The 22130-nt window shown below is 49.8% G+C and overlaps 1 protein-coding gene across 1 annotated transcript; it reads left to right on the top strand.

The window, feature by feature from the left end:
• The first annotated feature begins 3391 nt into the window (after window positions 1-3391).
• On the top strand, window positions 3392-12809 carry ZNF623 (zinc finger protein 623). The gene is made up of 2 exons (XM_022555436.2): window positions 3392-3490; window positions 10891-12809. Exon 2 carries the CDS (start codon window positions 10978-10980, stop codon window positions 12460-12462), a length of 1485 nt encoding a protein of 494 aa, XP_022411144.1. The 5' UTR covers window positions 3392-3490; window positions 10891-10977; the 3' UTR covers window positions 12463-12809.
• The last annotated feature ends 9321 nt before the right edge of the window (window positions 12810-22130 follow it).

The following is a 22130-nucleotide window of genomic DNA, read 5'->3' as shown; positions in this document are numbered from 1 at the left end:
GCGTTTTGAGACTGGCTTTTGCACTCAGTATAATGCCCTGTAATCCGCCCATGTTGCATCAAAAGTTTGTTCCTTTTGGTTGCAGAGTTGTTTCCCACGGTGTGGATGGACCTGGGTTTGTTTGTTCATTCACCTGTTGAAGGACAGTTGGCAGTTGTGAATAAAGCTGCTATGAACATTCAGGTGCAGGCTTTTGTGTGAACATACCTTTTTTTATTTTTGTAGGATAAATACCCAATAAATGCAATTGCTGGGTCATGTGGCAAGTATATGATTAACTTTACAATAAACTGCCTAACTCTTTTCTAGAATTCTTTTTTATGTTCCCACCAGCAACGTAGAAGTGATCCACTCCCTTACCAGCATTTACTGTTGTCACTATTTGTATTTAATTTTAGCCATTCTGAGAGATGTGTTCTGATAGATATTTCATTATGGGTTTAACTTGCATTTCCCTTTATGGCTAATGATGTTGAATATCTTTTAATGTGCTTATTTGCCATCTGTATATATATATTTTGGTGAACTGTGTGTTCAAATCTTTTATCCATTTTCTAATTGAATTATTTGTTTTCTTACTATTTAGAGAATTCTTCCTATATTCCAGATACAAATACGTTTCAGATATGTGATTTGCAAATATTTTCTTCCAGTCTGCAGCTTGCCTTTTCATCCCCTTAAGAGAATTTTTTAAAAATATATTTATTTATTTATTTTGGCTGTGCCGGGTCTTAGCTGCGGCATGTGTGATCTTTAGTTGCGGCATGTGGACTTCTTCGTTGTGGCAATGCAGGATTGAACCTGGGCCCCCTGCGTTAGGAGCGTGGAGTCTTACCCACTGGACCACCAAGGAAGTCCCCTCTTAAGAGAATTTTTTGAAGACCACAAAGATCTGTGGGTTGTGCAGGGGAAGTTGAGCAGTGGAGGCACTTAGGTATGAAAAAAGATAAATTAACTAATGGGTCGGATCTTTCTTGCTGCTCTTCCCGTTCCAATCTACGATTCCAGCAGTACTCAGGAATTAGTGCAGTACTTGCAATAGTGGCTGAGAAATATTTTGTAATATTAATTCACACTTCTCTTGAATTCGCATATAGGTTGGTCTAGATGAAACACTCATTTAACTTAAGGAAAGGACTGAAAAAAAGAAACTTACCATTTTAGGCATTGATTTAAAAAATTACCGAGGGCAAGTAGGTGCTACTGGCACTGACATGGTTAGAGAAGGTAAAGCTGTGTAGAAGTCAGACTTTTGGCCAAAAATCTAGAAGCATTTTTTTGTGTTATGTGTCATGTCACTGGGAGACCTGACCTCAATTGTGCTGATCATGATAACATTCTCTGGAACAATCAAAAGATTATATGCAAGATTTTCTGGATTCGCCCAAAGATGAAACATCTTGGAAAAACATGTCACATATGACCTTGTAGCTGCCCTTGGACATGTGATGGGAATGGTAAGTGCTTCAAAGAAAGTAGATTTAATTTAGATTCTAGAAGAACCTAAAAAGTTAAGCAAAACAACGTAACGTTCTCAAAGAGCAAATCTTGGTCTTGAGTAGAAAATGAAATTTCTCTTGACTTTGCGCCACCCACAGGTATTTGAGAGGGACTGCTGCTTATTAATAATACTGACGAAAGTTTAACAACAAAAAAATACAAGTTTGGCTGTTTTACTTTTCTTTTCTTTTTTTAAACAATTGATGAGCCGACACTGATGTTATTATTAATTGAAGTCTCCATTGAATTGCTTTTGTACCTTTGTCAAAAGTCCTCTGGGCATATCTGTGTGGGATATGTGCCTGGTTCTTTATTCTGATCCATAGACCTAGGTGTCTATCCCCCCACCAATGCCACACTGTCCTGATTACAGCAGCAATATTGTAGGTCTTAATATCAGGTGGTGGTCCTTCCATTTTATTCTTCTTTTTCAAGAATTTTTAAGCTGTTCTAAGGCCTGTCCTGTCCATATACATTTTAGAATAAGCTTATCTGTGTCTACTAAAATTCTTTCTGGAATTTCGATAGGAATTGCATTAAACCTTTAGATTAATTCGGGGAAAATTAACATTTTTACTATGTTGAGTCTTCCAGTCCATGAATACGATAATGTCTCCATTTATTTAGTTCTTCTTTGATCTCTTTCATCAGCATCTTTTTTCTTTTTTTTTTTGCAGTACGCGGGCCTCACTGTTGTGGCCTCTTCCGTTGCGGAGCACAGGCTCCAGACGCCCAGGCTCAGCGGCCATGGCTCACGTGCCCAGCCGCTCCGCGGCACGTGGGATCCTCCCGGACCAGGGCATGAACCCACGTCCCCTGCATCGGCAGGCGGACTCTCAACCACTGCGCCACCAGGGAAGCCCTCATTATCATCTTTTAATTTGCAGCATACAGATCTTGTCCATGTTTTGTTAAGAGACATCCCTCTCCCTCTCAGGCCTCCTCCTCCAAGAAGCTTTCCCTGCTGTGCAGAGAGGTGTGTGTGTGCTCCCGGTGGCGGCCAGGAGCACTTCCTCAGGGCCCAGGGCCCCTCTTTGGCACTGCTTATTGTAATGACCCCCTTGCTTGCTCCTTGCATCTCACCCCCTGACAGAGCTGGTGCTTGTGAATACTGCCCTTCCCCAGGTGCAGCTGGATTGTGTTTTGCTCGGCTTTGGGTTTGGAAATTGGAGGCATGCTCTTCCACCCGGGGGTGGGGGTGGGGGTGGGGTGGGGGAGTGGGGTGGGGTGGGGGGCGGGAATCAGCGGGATTTCCCGCGACTGTCCCCAGCGGCCATTCCTGCTCCCGCAGGACCAAACGCACGGCCGGGGCAGAAGCGTGGCCCTCGAGGCGGTCGGCCTGGCCACTCACTAGCTGTGTGACCTCGAGGAAGTGACCTGGCTTCTCCAGCTTCAGTCCCTGGTCCGTAGAAGGACGATGTTGGAGGACATTCCTCGTGGGCTTGGAGTGAGCCTCTGCGGGAAGGCTCGGGAAGCGCTGCCCGCCACGGGAAGGAGGCGGAAGCCCTCGGCGGCCCGCGCCACACCAGGCCTCGCCTCTCTGAGGAGCGGCCCCCGGCCCGTGCCCGAAGGTGGAGGGGGGACGCACGCCCTGGGGCCCGGGGCCGCTGGGCGCCGGGAGCTCCGCCTGGTTCTCAACGCCAGCATTTACAGCTCCCGGGAGACACAACCCCTGTCAGCCATTCACACTTGGCGGGCAGGCGGCGCTCAAGGCTGCGAGGGCGCGGGAGATGCCGTCCTGCTCTGCCCCCTGCCCGGCTCCCTGCCGGGCTCCCTGCAGCCCGCGGCCGGCCGGAGGTCCGTACCACCGAGAGACCGGCTGGTCTCTGCGCGCCTAGAGCGGCACCGGAAGCTCCCCGGGCGGGGCCTCGGGCCGATTTCCGGCCGCGGCGTGCGGGCGGCCGTGCGGGCTTTGTCAGCAGGCCAGCGGGGCGGGCGGCCAGCGGTCCGCGTGCGGGGCGCGCGCCGTCCTCTCGCCGCTGGGCGCCGGGTGAGTGGCGCGTTCCGGGCCGCGGGCGGGGGCGGGGGCGGCAGGGTCCTCCGGTCGGGCGGACGGGCGGGCTGAGCGCGGTCGGCCCGCACGGGGGTCCCGGAGCCTGGGCCACGGTGAGCCCGGCTCCTGGCAGCCGTCACGGCCGCCCCCGCTGGGCTGCAGTCCGGCCCGGGGCCCGCAGCTTCTCTCCCTAAGGAACGTCGTGTGGGTGAATACCCGGTTGCACTCTCTTGGTTCCTTTCTCTGGCTCCAGGGGTCACACACCCAAGCCGTAGAGCCTCCAGCTTCAGCGTCTGTGTCGCAGTTCTCAAGCCCACCAGCCCTTCCGAGGTGGCCTGGCGCGGGGTGGGGGACACAGGTGCGGCTAGTACTACTGTTTTGCTCTAAGCCTGCCTCCTCTCCCAGGAGTCCAAGGGAGCTCTCCAAATGATGCTGGGGAAGTGGCCGGGGCCTCGAGCCTCTTTGTGCTGGAGGAGATGCAGAGCCGGCACCTCTGCCCTGGCGGGGGTAGAAGTGATGAACAGGATCCCCTCCAGCCCTGGTCCCGAAGGAGAACTCCCAGGTGGGGAGAGGTGATGGGCTGCGCTGTCCCAGCTCTCCCCTGAAGGCTCCCTTTCTAGAGTCGTATCTGAACCCGGTGGGCGTCTCTGCTGATGTCCTGGACGTCTTACCCCCTCATGCAGTGGCTGCATGGTGGTCATGGGATCTTCAGGGCCTGAGTAGCATGCCTGTGGTTTCCCAGGAATGTTAGCTGGAGGCCAGTTTGAACTCAGGCAGTTTGTCTGTAGAGCTCATCACGCTGCAGTAGCCTCTCTGCAGCACATCCTTTCCCCGAGCTCCAGTCCCAATGAATGACAGAAATGTCTTTTGCCCACCTAGGGTCTGAGAGATGCCAATCTAACCGAGTCTTCAGGCGATACCTTGCTCCTGTCCACAGAGGTGGGACTTCTTGTAGATGTAACATTGTAACGGTATCTTAATAATGGTGATAACTGCAGCATCCCTCTTATGGAGAATACAGAGAGAAATGAGTGGGGAGGGGTCTCTGTACTTTTACAAGCCTAACTTGGTGGCTCCGGCCCTTCCTGGAGTGATGGTGATGGATTCCTGACTCTCCTGGAAAGGTCCTGGGGACGATGGGGCTTGCAAGGCTGAGCTGAGAAGGCCCAGACCACATTCACAAGCCAGTGATGGAAGGGGTGCTCAGGGAAGCAGCTGACCCAGGAACAGGGCGAGGCCTTGAACCAGTTCAAGGAGCTGTCAGGCATGTCCAGTGCTGCCTCGGGTTGTGGAAGATGACTGTTGAAAGGGCACTGAACTTGTCAGGAAGGGAGAAGACCATTGGCATCGTTGGGCAGAGCCCTGGCAGCAAAAACCAAATGGCCATGGGGTGGGGTGGGAGGAGGAGATAGCAGCTAGCAGCTGGCTCAGCCTTAAACGAGTCACCTCCCTAAACCTCATGGATGGTTGTGAGGAAAGAAGAAAAGCACACGCCAGGCACTCGGTCCCCAACACGGCTGCAGTGGCAGAAGCTCAGGTTGATGACAGTGGCGGCTGCAGGGCAGCACAGAGGTGCAAATTCTCCTGGAGCTCTAGTCCGTGTCTTCCTCGTGTGTCTTTTTACTCTCTTTTTCCCATTATTCCCAAGGGTGAAGCTTTGCAAACCTTCCTGCTTCCTTTCTTTAGGCTGTAAGCAGCAGACAGCGACCTTGGCTAACTTGTAAGCCCAAGGCTGTAACGCCCTTTCACCAGTGCAGACAGCTTCTAGTGCCTGCAGCGGGCACTGCCCCCTCACCATCTCTGAGCCCCTCTGGGCTGCTCACAGGCTCCACTCCCAGGCTAAGCTTCCACTTCATTCGCAGCACTGAGGCTTGCCCCATCTCTCAGCATCAACTGTGTATTTAGACAGTTTCATGTTATATTTTGTCCAGCAAATTCTATATAACAGAAGAGTGGGCCACGTTAGCCTTGGATGTTATGGAACCAGATGTCTGGCGTATTTTTACTTCCTTTGTTCATTTCATTCAGGTTTCTTTAAATGAAAGAGTATCAATTTAATTTTGCTTGAATTCACAGAAGAAAAAGGAGCTAAGCAGAAACTGAAAGTTTGCTGAATTTAAGATAAATGTTTATTCAAAGCAAGGTATATTTAATTTTTAAAACTTCCTCTAAAGTTAAAAAAAGTTATGAAAATCATGAAAAGGCGTACATTTTTAAAGCTATATTCTTGTAAGTATATGCAAGCCTGTTTTCAGATGGTATAACAGTCATTTTGAACAAAAAAATCAGAAAATATCACCTCCAAAACAAAAAACCAAGTCTTCCCCCCCCCCTTTTTTTTTTTTGCAGTACACGGGCCTCTCACTGTTGTGGCCTCTCCCGTTGTGGAGCACAGGCTCCGGATGCACAGGCTCAGCAGCCATGGCTCACGGGCCCAGCCGCTCCACGGCCTGTGGGATCTTCCCGGACCGGGGCACGAACCCATGTCCCCTACATCAGCAGGCGGACTCTCAACCACTGAGCCTCCAGGGAAGCCCTAAGCTTACTTTTATAATACTAATCCCAGCTGATCTAAGCAAAATATCCTGTAAAAGTGACATCATAGTTGGGAAGGGAAAAAAATCTTCAACAGCGGGAAGTGGGCAGTGGAGGTAGATAGGCCTGGCTCTGAACCTGAGCTCTGCCACTTCACAGCCTTGGGTAACTGACTTTCTCAGCGTCTGTGAAGTAGAGTAAAGAATAGAGGTAATAACTGCCTCACAAGGTTTGGAGGTGTCCCTGAGACCATGCAGGCCCGTTCAGCACTGCCTGGTTGGGGTTTGAGGGACCCTCATCAGTAGCACCCCTCCTGCCCTCCCAGGTCTGCGCCAGTGAGGCCCATGAAGAGCGAGAGGTCACCTCACTATTGGTCAAAGCCTAGGTTGGAGTGACATTGGACTTCTCAGGCGAGTGCTGGTTAGACACTGTCCTGCCTGCTGGACACCTTGTCCAAGAGGTTGGGTGCTGCATGCCTAGTTATTCTCTCAAACGTTTCATTTGGCTAACTCCTTCCACCTGTCTGGGGAAGAGAAGCGGGCAGAATATGTCAGGGAGCATCCTTCCTCGTGACACCAGAGGCACAGGGATGGTCTGCCTGTGGCGCCTGGTGTGTAGTAGGGCCTCTGGGCGCCTGTGCTGGCGGCGCTGCTGCTCAGAACGCCAGGTGCATCTGTGTGAATGAACTTGAAGAATGCCAGAAAGTGTTGCAGGTGGATGGGTATAGTGTGATCCCATGTTTATATCTGAAAATCGTGTGTACCTAAGTAAATGTATCATTGTTTTTGTTTAATCAGAGGTCTGGATGAATGTGTATAAACTGAACAGCTAACAGTGGTTCTCTGTTGGATTGCTGGGGGTTATCATAGTCTGTATTTTATGTTTACCCCTTGAAATATTTTTACAATGTGTATCTTATGTTTTTAATCGCTAAGAATTAACAAGATATAAAAGTGAAGTAAAACAGGCTATGAGACTGAGGAGTGTGGTCCTGATTTCATAATACATTGGTGCAGAAAAGCACTAGAGGAAAAATGCCCATGTGTAATCTGAGTGGTGGGGTTAAGGGTAATTTTATTGTTATTTTTTAAGTTTTTCTTGAATAGCATAGTTTACCTTTATACCTTGAAAAAATAACTAGTTAAAAGTAATTTTTATAAGCAGAAAAGATTTTAAACCAAGTTAGTGGGCCTTTAACTCGGAAGAACATTCTCAGCGAACGTCACCAGGCAGTGGTCGTAAATGCTGTGTCACAGGGCACCCCAAGAGGGCTGCTGCTCCAGGAAGCTGTGTTGCAAATCTCACGGAGAGAAATGCCTCGCATAGACTTGTGCTCAGCTTCTCATCCTCATTGTCAGCTCTTGGTTGCGGGTTCAGTTTCTTTATCATCACAGGGAACGTTGCATCTGAATAGTCACGTTGTCTAATAGCAGTATTTAAGCATGGGTTCATTTTGCTGTAACAGATTCAAAAATAGTGTTTCCAACAGGAAGCTTGGTTTCTCGTGTTCCATCTCACAGGCAGGTGGGTGGCTCTGCCCCTCCAGCGCCCTGGAGCCTACCATACGTCACCGCAGGTGGGCGAGAGGGTGGGAGACGGGTGACATGCGCACATCCCTTCCATTCCTGTCTCACAGCTGGAATCAGTCACAGGGTCACACCTCACTTCAGGGAACTTCAGGAAATGAAGTCATTCACTGCTGTGTGTCCACTAAAATTTCTGGAGGGGTTTCAATCACTCAGAGGAAGCAGGGACGCCGGGCAGTGTGTCTCTGCCACAGTTTACCCCATCGGCCACCCTGGGTCCCACACCAGGTCACGCTCAGTTACTGCTTCCCGCCCAGAGCCAGGATCTCTGTGTGTGGCCTTCTCCCGGCACCAGGGCCTCTTCACGTGGTCACAGTCTAAACTCAGACAAGTCCCGGCCTCCCCAAAAGCTGTCTCCTCACCCACCACATAGATGCCCCCACTCAGGAAGGGGAAGAACCCCAAGCCCACAGCAGTCGCTGGTCCACAGCGGCTGCAGTTCCCAGTGGAGGCTGCAAGGGCGTCCTGAACTGGTGGCCACTGAAGTGAAGGCGTCCCAGGACCCAGCGGAAGCGAGCACCTCTGTCGACCAGAAGACAAGCACAGGACCAGTTACGGCAGCTCTGTCCCCAAGCCCGAGCTGCCAGCCCCTCGGTGTTGGTGGATAGGAGAGAGGAAGGCGCGCGGTGGTGTGTTCACGCAGTGGAGGCCGCACACCGTGAGGTCTGTGCCACACAAGTGGCCTCCCCAGTGCGGCGCTCAGCGTCAGCAGACACATGGTGGGGGCATGACAGTGCCCGGGAGGTAATTAGATCATGTGGAACGTTCTACACCCTTAGGGGTATTCTAAAAAGCACTGAATTGTGCACTTCAAAATGGTGAATTTTATGGTGTGTGAATTCTATCTCCATAAAAAGTGGGTACATGTTGAATAAAAAGCAGACACAAAACATAACTGTATGATTCCATTTAATTGAAATAGAAAACATGCAGAATTCACCTATAATAATAGAGATGGTTCCCCTTGGAGGGGGAGCCTCTGGGCTATGGAAGTGTTGGTGGTTAGGCAGGTGTACGCCAGGAGTTCATCGAGATGTGTGCACTTGATGCGAGCTGCCCCTCGCGAAGAAAAAAGAACAGCCTGTTGGGAAGAAGCCCTGCGGCCCTAGAGCTCGTGTTACCTGGTTACACCGCTTTCCTGCCCCCGGGCTGCTCCCCTCTGCTTGGCTGTGCCCTCAGGGGCACATCCTTGTCCTTGGCAGCCACGTTGGAAATGGGTTTTGGAGGGCATCGCTTTGTGGGGCTGCATAGCAACTGGTCTGCTTCCCACTGGTGCAGATTTGGGGTGAGAGGTGATCATGCAGGGCCGTCTTGGACGGAGCTCCTGGGAAGTGGGCGCAGCTGGGGGGCACGCTCGGGGATGCACCTGTGAGGAAGGAGGGATCGGGCAGTGGGTTTGAAACAGGCCCAGGCACATCCCAGTGGAGCTTTGGGGCTGGGTGACCCTTCCGAGTTGCCCCAGGTGGAGACTGGGGTGCTCTGCGCTCTGTCGTGGGCTGGGCCCCAGCTGGGGTGTGGCAGGCAGGGTCCTGAGATGGCCCCGACTGTGCACCCCTCCCGGCTGCCAGGGAGGGCTCTGGCGGTCAGTTGACATAAGGTAGGGCTAGTCGGGGAGCCCTCGGAAAGCAGGCTTTCTGCAGCTGGTCACGGAAGAGAATCAGAGAGGGCGTCTGAGCTGCTCCTGCCTGGAAGGTGCGGGTGCTCCCGAGGGGCCACCAGCCAGTGATCGGGGACAGTTCCACAAGCGCAGGGGGCCACCTTCTGCCAACAACCTGAGCGTGTGGAAATACGTTTTCCCAGAGCTTCCAGAGGAGATCTCAGCCTGGCTGACACCTTGTGCGACCCTTCTCAGGGGCCCCAGTCGTACCAGGCTGGGCTTCCGACCTACGGCCCTGTGAGATGGGAGCTGGGTCCCTTTTCTGCTGGAAGTCTGAGGTGAACTGTTACATAGCGATGGATGGCTCGCAACGGAGAGGGCGTGACTGCAACGGAGCTCAGCTCCGGGTGCGAGAATTCCAGAGCTGGAGAAGGGAGCTGGGCACAGCGTCCCAGAGACCGTGGGAGGTTAAATAAGCACAGGCTTTTCCAAAGCAAACACACCTGTGGAGCGAGGCCCATGTGCAGGTCACCAGAACCCTGAGGCCTCCCTGCACCCCCTGCCAACCACGATCTCCCTAGAGACCATCATTGACTCGAGTCTCCCACCATGGTTGGTTTTGTCTGTTTCTGAACTTTGTGTAAATAGGATCATACGATATGAACTCTGGCTCACCGTTACATCTGTGAGGTTCACCTGTGCTTTTGTGTGGGGCAGGTCTCTTCATTGCTATGCATTCCTCCCTTGTTGGAGGACTCCTCAGTTTACCCTTTTTTCTGTTGATGGATATTTTGGTGATATGAACAGGGCTGTGGTGAACATTCCAACCCCAGACTTCTGCAGGGCGGGGCCGGGGGTGCACAGGTGGACGTCTTTACCTTGGATTCGATCAAGGACATTTAACCCTGTAAAGAGGGAGGGTGTGGTGTGGGCGCAAACACAGGTAGGTTGGTAAATGTGGGAGAAAGTGGGCGTTCTCGTCTCATTGCTTCTATTTGCTCACTGAAGGAAGACGCAAGGTCATCGTCCCTGAGAAGAAGGACGGCGTGTTGGACATTTGAGAGGAGAGGAGAAACCAGGAGATGATCTTACGGGGGAGTTGGCCAAGTGTAGGAATTGCCGGCAGCTCTCAGGGTCCGTTAGGCAACTGGTTATAAATGTAGAGAGAACTGAGTCGGCAGGGGTGCAGACACCGATCAGGAAGGAAGCTGAATTTTACTCGAGTTGGGGTTTTCCCGCACAAGCATAGAGGAGGGAAGGGCAGGGGAGTTAGGACTGATATGAGAATGAGTGTAAAACATACCCCAAATGAATATAATCCCACCGACCATCTAGGCTGGGGAAGGAGGGGCAGCGCAGAGGTGGTAAGAGCAATCCATCTGTGTTTCTTTGGAATATGTCTTGATTTTTGAGTGGAGTCCAAGCCACATCCCTGCCCATCTGCCATCGGCCAGCCTGTCCCCTGGAGTTGGTGTTAGCGGTGGAGCCCAAAGAGGCCTTCGCCAGCGGAGAGGCCGGCGGGGTGAGCCGAGCACGGTGCTGGGCCGGGAGTGTGGGCAGAGGGAACATTTTCCTCTCTCCCACTCCTTGGATATGCGTTTTGCTACCCGCCCTCCCGCTCCAGCAGATTCCCGTCTGTTAAGGAAGGGTAAAGATAACCGTACTCTCTTTGATTGCAGACTGACGGGTGACTAGAAGGTGACTCCGGAGCCTGAATTTCTGAGCATGGAAATCTGCAGAAGACAGTGTCCGAAGCCCTCACAGTGATGGAGCTCGCTGCCCCTGCGCCTGGTGGGGGCTCTGAACCCAGATTAGGGGGGCTGTTGGGAAACCTGGACGGGCAGAGCCTGCGGAGCTGCCCCTCCCAGGAGGGAGGTTTCAAGCAGGTGACAGTTACCCACTGGAAGATCCAAACAGGAGAGGCAGCGCAGGTGGGCAGTAAGTCAGGGGGAAGCCCCGTCCTGAGCTCAAACCTCCTCCTGCTTCAGAGAGAGCTGATCGAAGAGGAGGCCCACCAGCGCGAGGCTTGCGGAAGCTTCCCATTTAATTCGGACCTGGTCAGACATCAGGTTTCTCAGGCTGGGGAGAAATCTCACAGACATGACGAGTGTGGGAGGGGCTTCGGCCAGAGCTCCCACCTCGTGGAGCATCCGCGCGCTCACGGCGGAGACAGACTCTACGTGTGTAACGCGTGTGGGAAGGACTTCGTTCTCTACGCGGATCTTGTGGAGCATCAGAAAGCGCACGCAGGAGAAAGGCCCTTCAAGTGCGCTCAGTGTGGGAAGGCGTTCTGTCACAGCTCAGACCTGATCCGCCACCAGCGCGTCCACACCCGGGAGCGACCTTTCGAGTGCAAGGAATGCGGGAAAGGCTTCAGTCAGAGCTCGCTGCTCATCCGGCACCAGAGGATCCACACTGGGGAGAGGCCCTACGAGTGCAACGAGTGCGGCAAGGCCTTCATCCGGAGCTCCAGCCTCATCCGGCATTACCAGGTCCACACGGAGGTGAGGCAGTACGAGTGTGAGGAGTGCAGGAAGGCCTTCCGCCACCGCTCGGACCTCATCGAGCACCAGAGGATCCACACCGGGGAGAGGCCCTATGAGTGCAACGAGTGCGGCAAGGCCTTCATCCGGAGCTCGAAGCTCATCCAGCACCAGAGGATCCACACTGGAGAGAGGCCTTACGTGTGCAACGAGTGCGGGAAGCGTTTCAGCCAGACGTCGAACTTCACTCAGCATCAGAGGATCCACACTGGAGAGAAGCTCTATGAATGTAATGAGTGCGGGAAAGCGTTCTTTCTGAGTTCGTACCTTATTCGACACCAGAAGATCCACACTGGAGAGAGGGTGTATGAGTGTAAGGAATGTGGGAAAGCTTTTCTCCAGAAAGCCCATCTCACTGAGCATCAGAAGATCCACACTGGGGACAGGCCCTTTGCGTGTAAGGACTGTGGGAAAGCCTTCATTCAGAGCTCCAAGCTCCTCCTACACCAGGTTATTCACACTGGAGAGAAGCCCTATGTATGTAGTTACTGTGGGAAAGGCTTTATTCAGAGGTCAAACTTCCTTCAGCACCAGAAAATTCATGCTGAAGACAAACTCTATGAATGTAGTCAGTATAGGACAGAGTTCACCTCAACTCCAAACTTTAAAGGCAGCCAAGAGGTTCACCAAGAGGGACTTCCCTTGAGTCAGACCCCCATACATTTGGGTGAGAAGTATGTAGGTCAGGGGGAGCACACAGACTTGTAACTATTCTCCAACTCACTGAGTGATAGTCGAAGCGAGCGGTGTGAGCCCTAAGTCATGCGGCTTTGGACGTGTCACCATTTCCCAGAGTCACCGGCAGGGCTGCCTCTGGAGTGGGCTGCCACCTCCCACTTGGCTGCCCAGCCGGCCCGCTGTCTTCCTCCTCCGCTGGGAGCACGTGCCCGCGGGAGAGCCACGTGACTGGACAGCTGACTTGGAGCTGGACCAGCCTGGGGGGAGGAGCTTGGCCTCGGGAGAAGGTTCTTCTGTTTCATTGCACAATTACAGTTCACCCCAGAGTTAAATCCCTTCTAAAGTAGAATTATGTACCTAATCGTATCACTTTAAAAGAGTATTCCTTAGCATTCTTTTCTTTTTCTTTTTTTTTTTTTTTTGCGGTACGCGGGCCTCTCACTGTTGTGGCCTCTCCCTGTTGCGGAGCACAGGCTCCGGACACGCAGGCTCGGCGGCCATGGCTCACGGGCCCAGCCGCACCGTGGCATATGGGATCCTCCCGGACCGGGGCACGAGCCCGCATCCCCTGCATCGGCAGGCGGACTCTCAACCACTGCGCCACCAGGGAAGCCCCTCCTTAGCATATTTTGATCTGTCAGAAAGGCAAGTTGGAGAAACATCCTTTCTTATCTAAAACCACAAATTGGTTCCCTGTCGTCCTTAGGATAAGTTCCAATCTCCCCATCCTGCATCCGAAGGCCTTTTGCTTCCTGGGGCCTCTTCTCCCGCCGGTTAACTCCCTGCCGCACCGCTGGCACTGCGGCAGCACTAACTGCTGGACGTCCCCACTTACCCAGGCCGCTCCTGCCTCCTTGCCTCTGTCCTGGTTGGAATGCCCCCTCTCCTCACCCGGCTGACTCTCGGCTCAGCCCGCTACCCCTCTGCTTCCGTTCCTCGGTGGTCCTTCACCTCTGTTGCTGCGCTTACTCTGATATGTCAAAATAGTGTTTCAGATCCTCTCTCTTTCCTTGTTACAGTGTTAACTCGTGGAGCACAGTGAGTGTATCTGATAGATATATGTGTCCCTGGCGTCTAGAGCAAGGCAGTACAAAGCACACCCCCGTCCTTGTGTACTTGGCTTGTCCTCTCTATACTGCGCTTTAAAATATGTTTTCGGATGCTCTTTTTGCTGTTGCTGTTTTGTGTAATCTGCTGGTCTGTCGTAAATACTTCCCCTCGGCCCTGCTGGCGTCTTCGGCTCATACTGCGTTCAGCACTTGCAGGCAGGAGCCAGAGTGAGATGGCGCCCCTTGTGTTTTTGCCTTCACGGCTTGTCCATGACTCTCCACTTGCTCTGGGGGAGGCTTGTCCTCAGTCAGTCATCCGTGTATCTTTCTGATTCATTCAAAGGGCACACAGTCCTGGTGCGCTACATGACTTTTCCCGTCTCAGCCATTCCATGATTGAGCCAACGTCTTCCCCTCTCCCTGCTCTCTGGCTCACTTTGTCATTGATTTGAAAATGTAATTATCTAAAAGGACCAGTGCTAAATACTGGGAAACCGAGAAGAATGAGACACCATCTGTCCTGAAGTCGTCCAGAGTCTGATGGGGGAGGCAGGAAGGTCACGGTACGCTGAGTTAAGTGTTGAAAGAGAAGTGTGTTCCCAGCTGTGCAGGAGCATAGGTAAGGAGGTGACTAATTTGGCATGGGGCAACTGGGACGGCTTCGCAGAGGAGGTGACAGCAAACTGGTCTACAGAGATAAGTAGACATCTGTCAGCTAGAGCAGAGGGTGATCTGGGAGGGAATCTGGGGAAACGGCAGGACTGGTGGATCCCTCTCTGGGTACGGCTGTTCGAAAGCAGGCCAGTTTTATTGCACAGCAGAACTGTTAGTTGTTCCCTCTGAATATCTTTTATCTGAACATTAACAAAACAACCAGTTTTGAAATGCTGTGATAATGGATTGCCCATGAGGGTATATCTTGAGTTCTTAAACTCCAGCAACCCTAGAAGCCTTGAGGGGGTAAATAATTCAAAAAGAGCATACAGTGCTCCATCTTTTGGAAAACTCACCATGACTGGAGATGTCTCAAATGGTATAGAAGCAGACATTACCAGCCCATTTTAACCAACTTTGTTTGGTTGAGGCCCAGTTGCCATACAGTAAAACACCTATTTTAAGTGTACAGAATTTTGACAAATCCATACGCCTGTGTAACCATCATCATGATCAAGGATAACACTTCTGTCACCCCAAAATGTTCCCTTTTGTCCTTTCGCAGTTAATCCCACCTCAGGCCCAAGTAACCACTTCCTGCTAGTGTGGATTCGTTATGCCTGTTCCAGGACTTCATATAAATGGATTCATATGGCATGTAATCCTGTGTAATCCAAACGTCTTTCACTTCGGCATGTTTTAAAGACTCAGCTGAGTAGTTCTGTGTTTCCATAGCTCTTTTTCTTTGTGAGTAGTGTTCCATTGTATGCGTAAGCATCATTTATTATTCATTCATCTGTTGATGGAAATTTGGGTTTCCAGCTTTGGCTGTTATGAATAAAACTGCTATGAGCATTTCTGTAAAAGTATTTATTTGGACGTGCCTCTTTATTTCACTTGGGTAAATGCCTAGGAATTTCATTGCTGGATTATAAGATACGTGAATTTTAACTTCATGAGAAATTGCCAAAAAGTTCTTCATCGTGATTGTAGACTTTTACACTCCTGCACTGGCAGCGTTCCACTGGTCCACATCCTTACCAACATGTGGTGTTGTCACGGTTCCAAACCCTCATCCGCTCCAGTGACACATAGCGATGTCTCTTTATGCTTCTAATTTATATTTGCCTGCTGAATGATGAGGCTGAGCATCTGTATCATTTTTTGTGATGTGTCTGTTCACATGTTTTGCCCATTTTAAAATTGGGTGGTTTGTGTTATTTACTTATGAGAGTCTTTTTTATATTCTAGGTCAAAGTCTCTTCCCAAACATGTATTTATTTATTTAGCTATGGCTGCACCACACGGCTTGTGGGATCTTAGTTCCCCAACCAGGGATTGAACCCGGGCCCTCAGCAGTGAAAGTGCTGAGTCCTAACCACTGGACCGCCAGGGAATTCCCCCAAACATATATTTATTATGAATACTTCCTTTTTTTTTTTTTTTTTGCGGTACGCGGGCCTCTCACCGTCGTGGCCTCTCCCGTACGGAGCACAGGCTCCGGACGCGCAGGCTCAGCGGCCATGGCTCACGGGCCCAGCCACTCCGCGGCATGTGGGATCTTCCCAGACCGGGGCACGAACCCGTGTTCCCTACATCGGCAGGCGGACTCTCAACCACTGCGCCACCACGGAAGCCCATAAATACTTCCTTTTAGTCTTGGGCTTACCTATTTTTTTTTCTTTTTGGCTTAAGAGACTTAAAATGATTTGGAGTGATTTATAGCATATAAAGTGGTATTTAGTCTTTAGTGGAGAAAGTTGCTAGTCACCTGTAAGAAAAACAAGCATTGTGGGCATTCCTAAGACAAATGAAATAAAATCTCATCAATTTTGGCTATAACCAGGCTTCTCACCAATAACTGTATTAATTTTTCCAGTATTCAGACATACCCTAAAATATAAAAGAGGATGTCTGCTTCTAAATCACATCCAGTGTGAACTTGCATAAATGCAAAGCATAAATAGAGTTCTTATAACTCCACAGGCACCTGAAAGTTTTAACCACCCTTTGTGCTCACTTCATATTACATGAAGAATAATGGAAATACGGGGAACACTTCAAATATAAATATTTTACAAATCCTTACTATGTGGTTGTCTTATTCTTGTAATACTCCACTCTGGTGGCCTTTGTTTTTGCTTGTAAAATTAAGTTTAAGTAGCACATTAACCTTTCCCCTCAAATATGCCTTTTGATGTTCATTATTACACCAAAAAGAAAGAAATTAACAACCAAATAACAGATGAAGATGCTGCAAGGGAAGAGATAAATGAGTTACAATTCGTTAGGTGTAAAAATATGTTGTTTCAAATTCAGAATAATTTAATAACTTTGTTATTTCATATGTGTCTGGAAATGGGACAGATACATGTCCTGATCCTGTCACATGAGGTAGAGTTCCAGCAAGCATTCGGTACAACGTTCCAAGATAGGGTTAAAGTGACATTCCTGTTTCCCTTGAGACCATTTCCATCATCAAATAAAAAATATTTTTTTTCATATCTTTCAAATACGTGACGTCTTCTACGTTTTTCAGCGTGATGCGCGAGACTTGCTCTGGTCTTTGAAGGCGGTGGTGATGAAGCAGCCGAAGGCCGACAGCGAGTTCCTGGCTTACCTTTTAATTTTCTTAATGATGTCTTTTGAAGATCAGATTAAAATTTTTTTGATTAAGTCTAATTTACCAAAAATTTTATATTTTACGCTTTTTGATTTCCGTCTTGGTTTTTTAAAAGCCTTTTCCAGTTGTCATTGCCAGTGTGTAGAAATACATTTGATTTTTGTTAATTGACCTTGTATCCAGCAACCTAGATGAATTCACTTATTGGTTCCAGTAGCTTTATTCTAGATTCTTCAGCATTTTCTATGTAGATAATCAAAGAATTTTACTTCTGCCTTTCTAGTTTGTATAGACTTTGCTCCTTTTTCTTGCTTTATTGCTGGGCATCTTATACAATTTTCATTAGAAGTGAGAGGACGTCTTGTCTTGTTTTGATATCATGGTAGCATTGCTCTCAAAGAGTTGTGAATTAATCTCCCCACATCTATTTTCTGAAGTTGTTTGTGTAACGACATTATTTCTTCCTTAGACCTTTGATACATTTCACCAGTGAAACCCTGGGGAGTTCTTTGTGGGAAAATTACAACTTCAATTTCTGTAATAGATAAAGCACTACTCAGATTTTTCTATTTCTTCTTGTGACAATTTGGTAACTTGTATCTTTCAAGGAATTACTTATTTCATCTAATATAACTGAGGCGTTGGCATAAGGTTGTTGAAACATTTCATTGCTTTTGTGCACTGTACTTTACATTCTATCTTAATGAGTTATATTTAAAATGATATCTCCGCTTTTCTTCCTGGTATTGGTGATTTGTGTCTTCCTTCTGCTTTTCTGATCAGTCTAGCTACAGATTTACCAAGGTTATTAGTTCTTTCAAAGAAGCAGCTTTCGTTTTCCTTGATTTTCTCTATTGTTTGTTTTCTATTTCACTGAAATAGAACCATTTTATTTCTTTCCTTCTACTTTGAGCTAGATTCCCTTCCCTTTTCTAGTTTATTAAAGTGGAAGTTTGGTTCTTAGTTTTAGACCTTACTTCTTTTCTGATGTAAACATTTAAAGCTAGTACTTTTCCTCTAAACATTGCTTTAGCTGCATTCCACAGACTGACGTATGGTGTTTTCATTATTATTCCTGCGGCCCGGGAGTGTGGGCCGGGTCGGGCCGGGCCGGGGGCGGCCCCGTGGCCCTCCACCACCGAGACGAACTCCTAGAGGGGCGGAAGCGCAGCTTCTGGCGGCGGGAGAAGCACTTCCGCTGGGAAGTTTTCTTCTCGCTCGCACGCCGCGGCCCTTCCCGATCCCGTCTTCATGGAGGTCCGGTTAGGCTTACCTGTAGGGGCCCACCTGTCGGTCAGCGTGCACGCGCCCACCCGCCTCAGGTCCCTCCCGGCGCGTCCTCCGCCTCGGGCCCGTTTCCTCTTCCATCTGCGCCCTCCCCGGGCGGCCCCGTCCGTGGTCGTGGGCGCCCTCCACGTTTGCGAGTCCAGCCTGGACCGCTCCGGTGGGAGCCAGACACTGTGCCCAGCTGCCGGCTTAGTATGAAAAACACCCTGCTCGGGGCTCCTCCGCAGGTGGGAGCCACGTCCTCCAGCCCCAGACCATCACGCAAAGTGACTGGCGTTCTAGCTCCGTGGTGACCTTGAGTCTTTCCCGCCTGTCTCCGTTCCCACCCTCCACGTCTACCTCCCGGCCCCTTTCATCTCTCCCCTCGACCTCCTCAGTGGTCGGTGGTCGTCTCCCTGTCTCCCCGACCCTGTCTTGTCCTGCCGCCTTCTGATTGGCTCACTGCAGTGGGTGGTCTTTCTGAAGTGTACGGATCACAGAGGTGTGGTATTAGACCATCCCTGCCCTTTCATGTATAGCCATGGCCCAGGATGCCTTGAGTACTCCAGCCTTTGCCCGCTTCTCTGGCCATATTGAAATGTTATACAAGCCCCTGTGTCCTTCTCTTTTGAAGTAAAAGGCTGGCTCAAGAGTTAATGATTGGGAAATGTGAAGATGTAGAAACAAAGAATAGCTGTTGGGCTGGGGCACTGGTAACAATTTAGACTATAAATCTGCCACATAGCAGAATCACCGAACTCCCAGGTGCCTGAAAGATAGCGATAAAGGCCTGACACGCATTCCTAAGTTGTATTTACAGGAAGCCAACCCACCAGATGAAAACTGCTGACTGCAAGAACAGACCCTAGACTGCCTGAAACCAGAAGGTTGATGATGCTCGAAACTTCACCTTGATGCCAACCAATCCAAGAATTATGCACGAGCTGATCACACACCCTGCAGCCCCCCTCTATCACACTGCTTTTAAGACCCCTTCCCTGAGAGCCATCGGATAGTTCAGGTCTTTTGAGCATGAGCTGCCCATTCTCATTGCTTGGTGCCTGCAGTAAGTGCTGTGCTTTCCTTCCCCACAGCCCAGTGTCAGTAGATTGGCTTTACTGTGCACAGGCGAACAGACCCAAGTCTGGTTCGGTAGCAGTATCTCATAGAGTTCTCCCCCTTACTGTCTGCTTTCCAGCCTGCCAACTCCAGCCCATTTATAGTCCATAGTGGATGCCCAGTGCAGGGAGCTCTTCTTATTTATCGCTGTGATCATTATTAGTGGGTGGAGGAGCTCAGGCTCTCATGCCAAGCACTGCCCATGACACCTGTGCCCAGTGCACCTGTTCGTGTGTTTATAGGCCATGTATATCTTTTTTTTTTTTTTTTTTTTTTGCGGTACGCGGGCCTCTCCCGTTGCGGAGCACAGGCTCCGGACGCGCAGGCTCAGCGGCCATGGCTCACGGGCCCAGCCGCTCCGCGGCATGTGGGATCTTCCCGGACCGGGGCACGAACCCGTGTCCCCTGCATCAGCAGGCAGACTCTCAACCACTGCGCCACCAGGGAAGCCCGGCCATGTATATCTTTTGGTGGAAGAGTCCAAATATTCTTCCCATTTTGAGTTTCATTTTTCTTTTTCTTACTGGTTTGTGAGAGTTCTAGTTCTGGATACGAGTCTTTTGTCAGATATATATATATTGGAAATATTTTCTCCCAGTCCGTGGCTTGCCTTTTTATTTCTTAACTGTCTCTTGATAAGCAGAAACTTTTAATTTTGATAAAGTCCAATTTATGAATTAAAAAATTTTAAGGTGAGTGCTTTTGGGGTCCCACCAATGAAATCTCTGCCTACCCCAAGATTATGAAAATATTCTTCAATTTTTTTCTTCTAGAAGCTTTATAGTTTCAGCGTTCACATTTAGGCCCAAGATCGACCTTGAATTAGTTTGGGGTATGGTGTTAGGGAGGGTGTGTTAAGGTTAATTTTTCCCCTTATTGTTCTGGCACCATTAATTGAAAAAAAATAACAACTTTTACCCTTTGAATTACATTGATGCCCTTGTCATAAAACACTTAACTGTATGTGTGGGTCTGTTTCTGCGGTCTCTGCTGTTCCATTGATCTATATCTATGCTTGTGCCAGTACTACACTGCCTTAATTACTGTAGTTAGCCTTAGAGTCAAGGAGTGTAAGTCTTCCAACTTTGTTCTTCAAGGTGGGTTATTTGAGGTCATTTGCTTTTCCATATAACTTTTATTATCACCCTGTCTGTTTCTACAAACAAAACCCCAAAACAACTGCTGTGATTTTGCTTGGAGGGGTGTTGAATTTCTAGATCAGTTTAGGGAGAATTGACAACTTAATACCCATAAACAGGGGATATCGCTCAATTTATTTCCAACTTAGTTTGCTCAGCATTGTTTTGTAATTCTGAGAGTAGAAGACTTGTACATCCTTTGTTAAATATATTCCTAGGTCGGATGTGTGGTTTTTTCCCACACCACCAAGCAGCTAACTGAATTATGACCGTCTCTACCTGGAGGTAATATCAGATCCCACAAGTTAAGGGCTCAGTCCAACAGGACTGCCCCTCTCCCCACACGTCAGACACCAGTCTCAAGTCCAGGCTGCCACCAGTGACTCTGACTGACTGGCTATAGATCTTCAGGTTCCCACAGCCTCTGCCTTGGGTTTGGCCTGTTTGCTAGAGCAGTTCACAGAACTCAGAGAAACATTTTACTTACTGGATCACTGGTTCATGATAAAAGAATAAGGCTCAGGAACAGCAGGGGGGAGTTGCTTAGGAAAAGTATGGGGAAAGGGCCCGGAGCTTCCAAGGCCTCTCTAAACACTGCTCTCTTCTCAAATCTCCACGTGTTCACCAACCTGGAAGCGCTCTGAATCTTTCCAGTCCTGGAGTCCCTCACTCCCGGGAATGGAGAGCAAACCAACCTTGTGTTTTGGACATAAACTTGGTCATGACACAGAGCTCTTTCAGTAAATTGCTGTACTGGGCTTCCTAATGTTTTGTTAAGCATTTCTGTGTCTGCTTATGAGAGATACTGGCCTGTAAGCTTCTTGTCTTATGATGTCTTTATCAGGTTTTTGTGTCGACTTTGCTGGCTTCACGACACAGGCTGGAAAAGTTTGCTCTTTGTCATTCTACAGGCTTCTGAGGTTGGTATAGGCTTCCTTAAGGATTTGGTAGGGTTGACCAGTGAATCAGCTGGGTCTGGAGTTTTCTCTGTGACAGGGTTTTTTTCTGTTTTTTGTAAGTTTCATAACTTTGTGTTTATAAGGGAATTTGTCCGTTTCGTCTCAGTTGCAGAACTTGCTGACATAGAGTTGGTCATAGTGGAAGTAACGGTACTTTTCACGTCTGTAGGATCTGTAGTGTGACCTTGTTCTTTCATCCCTGTTGTGGGAAACTAGGCATCTTCATCCAGCTGGCCCCTTTCTCTGGGCATCTTGGGAACTGCCCTCTTCTGCATCTCGGGGCTCCGCATTTCACCCAGGAAAGACACAGGCACTCACTGTGGCCGGAGACTTTGGGATCCTGAGGAGGGTGGTTCTGAACAAACCTGGGGGCAGAAGTAGGATCTGAGCAGACCATGTCTGCACAGTTTAGGGGAGCTTGCTGCTTATTCCCAAAACGTGGTGAAGAATAATGAAGCTCTGGTGGAAGAATTTGATTCAGGGGAAAGTGCCCGAGAACGTTCATGTGTGCACTGCTGAGGGCATGGGCCATCCTGCTCCTGTCTCCTGGGGAAGCACACAGGGTGGGGTTTAGCCCCCAACTGTCCAATCACTTGTCTGCGGCTAAGCTGCTGGTTTTCAGCCATAAATGATGGTCTCGCCACCATTTGGTGACAGCCTGAGGCTTGCTCTCTGGAATGTCAGGGTCCATGTGTATGGGGGTGGGGGACCCAGGGCACCCAGTGGTTTCCTTACAGTGATGCTGGCCCCCACCTGACCCCCAAATTCCCCTTCCATTATGGAGCGTGCATGGGCTTGTGTCACTGGTTTTCCTGAATCTCCCTTGGTGCACTGAGAAGGTTCAGGGCTCTTGGGGTCAGGTGGGGGCTTCTGGGCTGCAGCTCTCACT

The sequence above is a fragment of the Delphinapterus leucas genome, chromosome 17 (assembly GCF_059928025.1).
Source record: "Delphinapterus leucas isolate spDelLeu-1000000601 "Yukka" chromosome 17, BTC_Dleu_Yukka2, whole genome shotgun sequence".
Classification (NCBI taxonomy): Eukaryota; Metazoa; Chordata; class Mammalia; order Artiodactyla; family Monodontidae; genus Delphinapterus; species Delphinapterus leucas.
The sequence above is the reverse complement of the archived record's forward strand: the minus strand, read 5'-3'. Positions and strand labels throughout refer to the sequence as shown.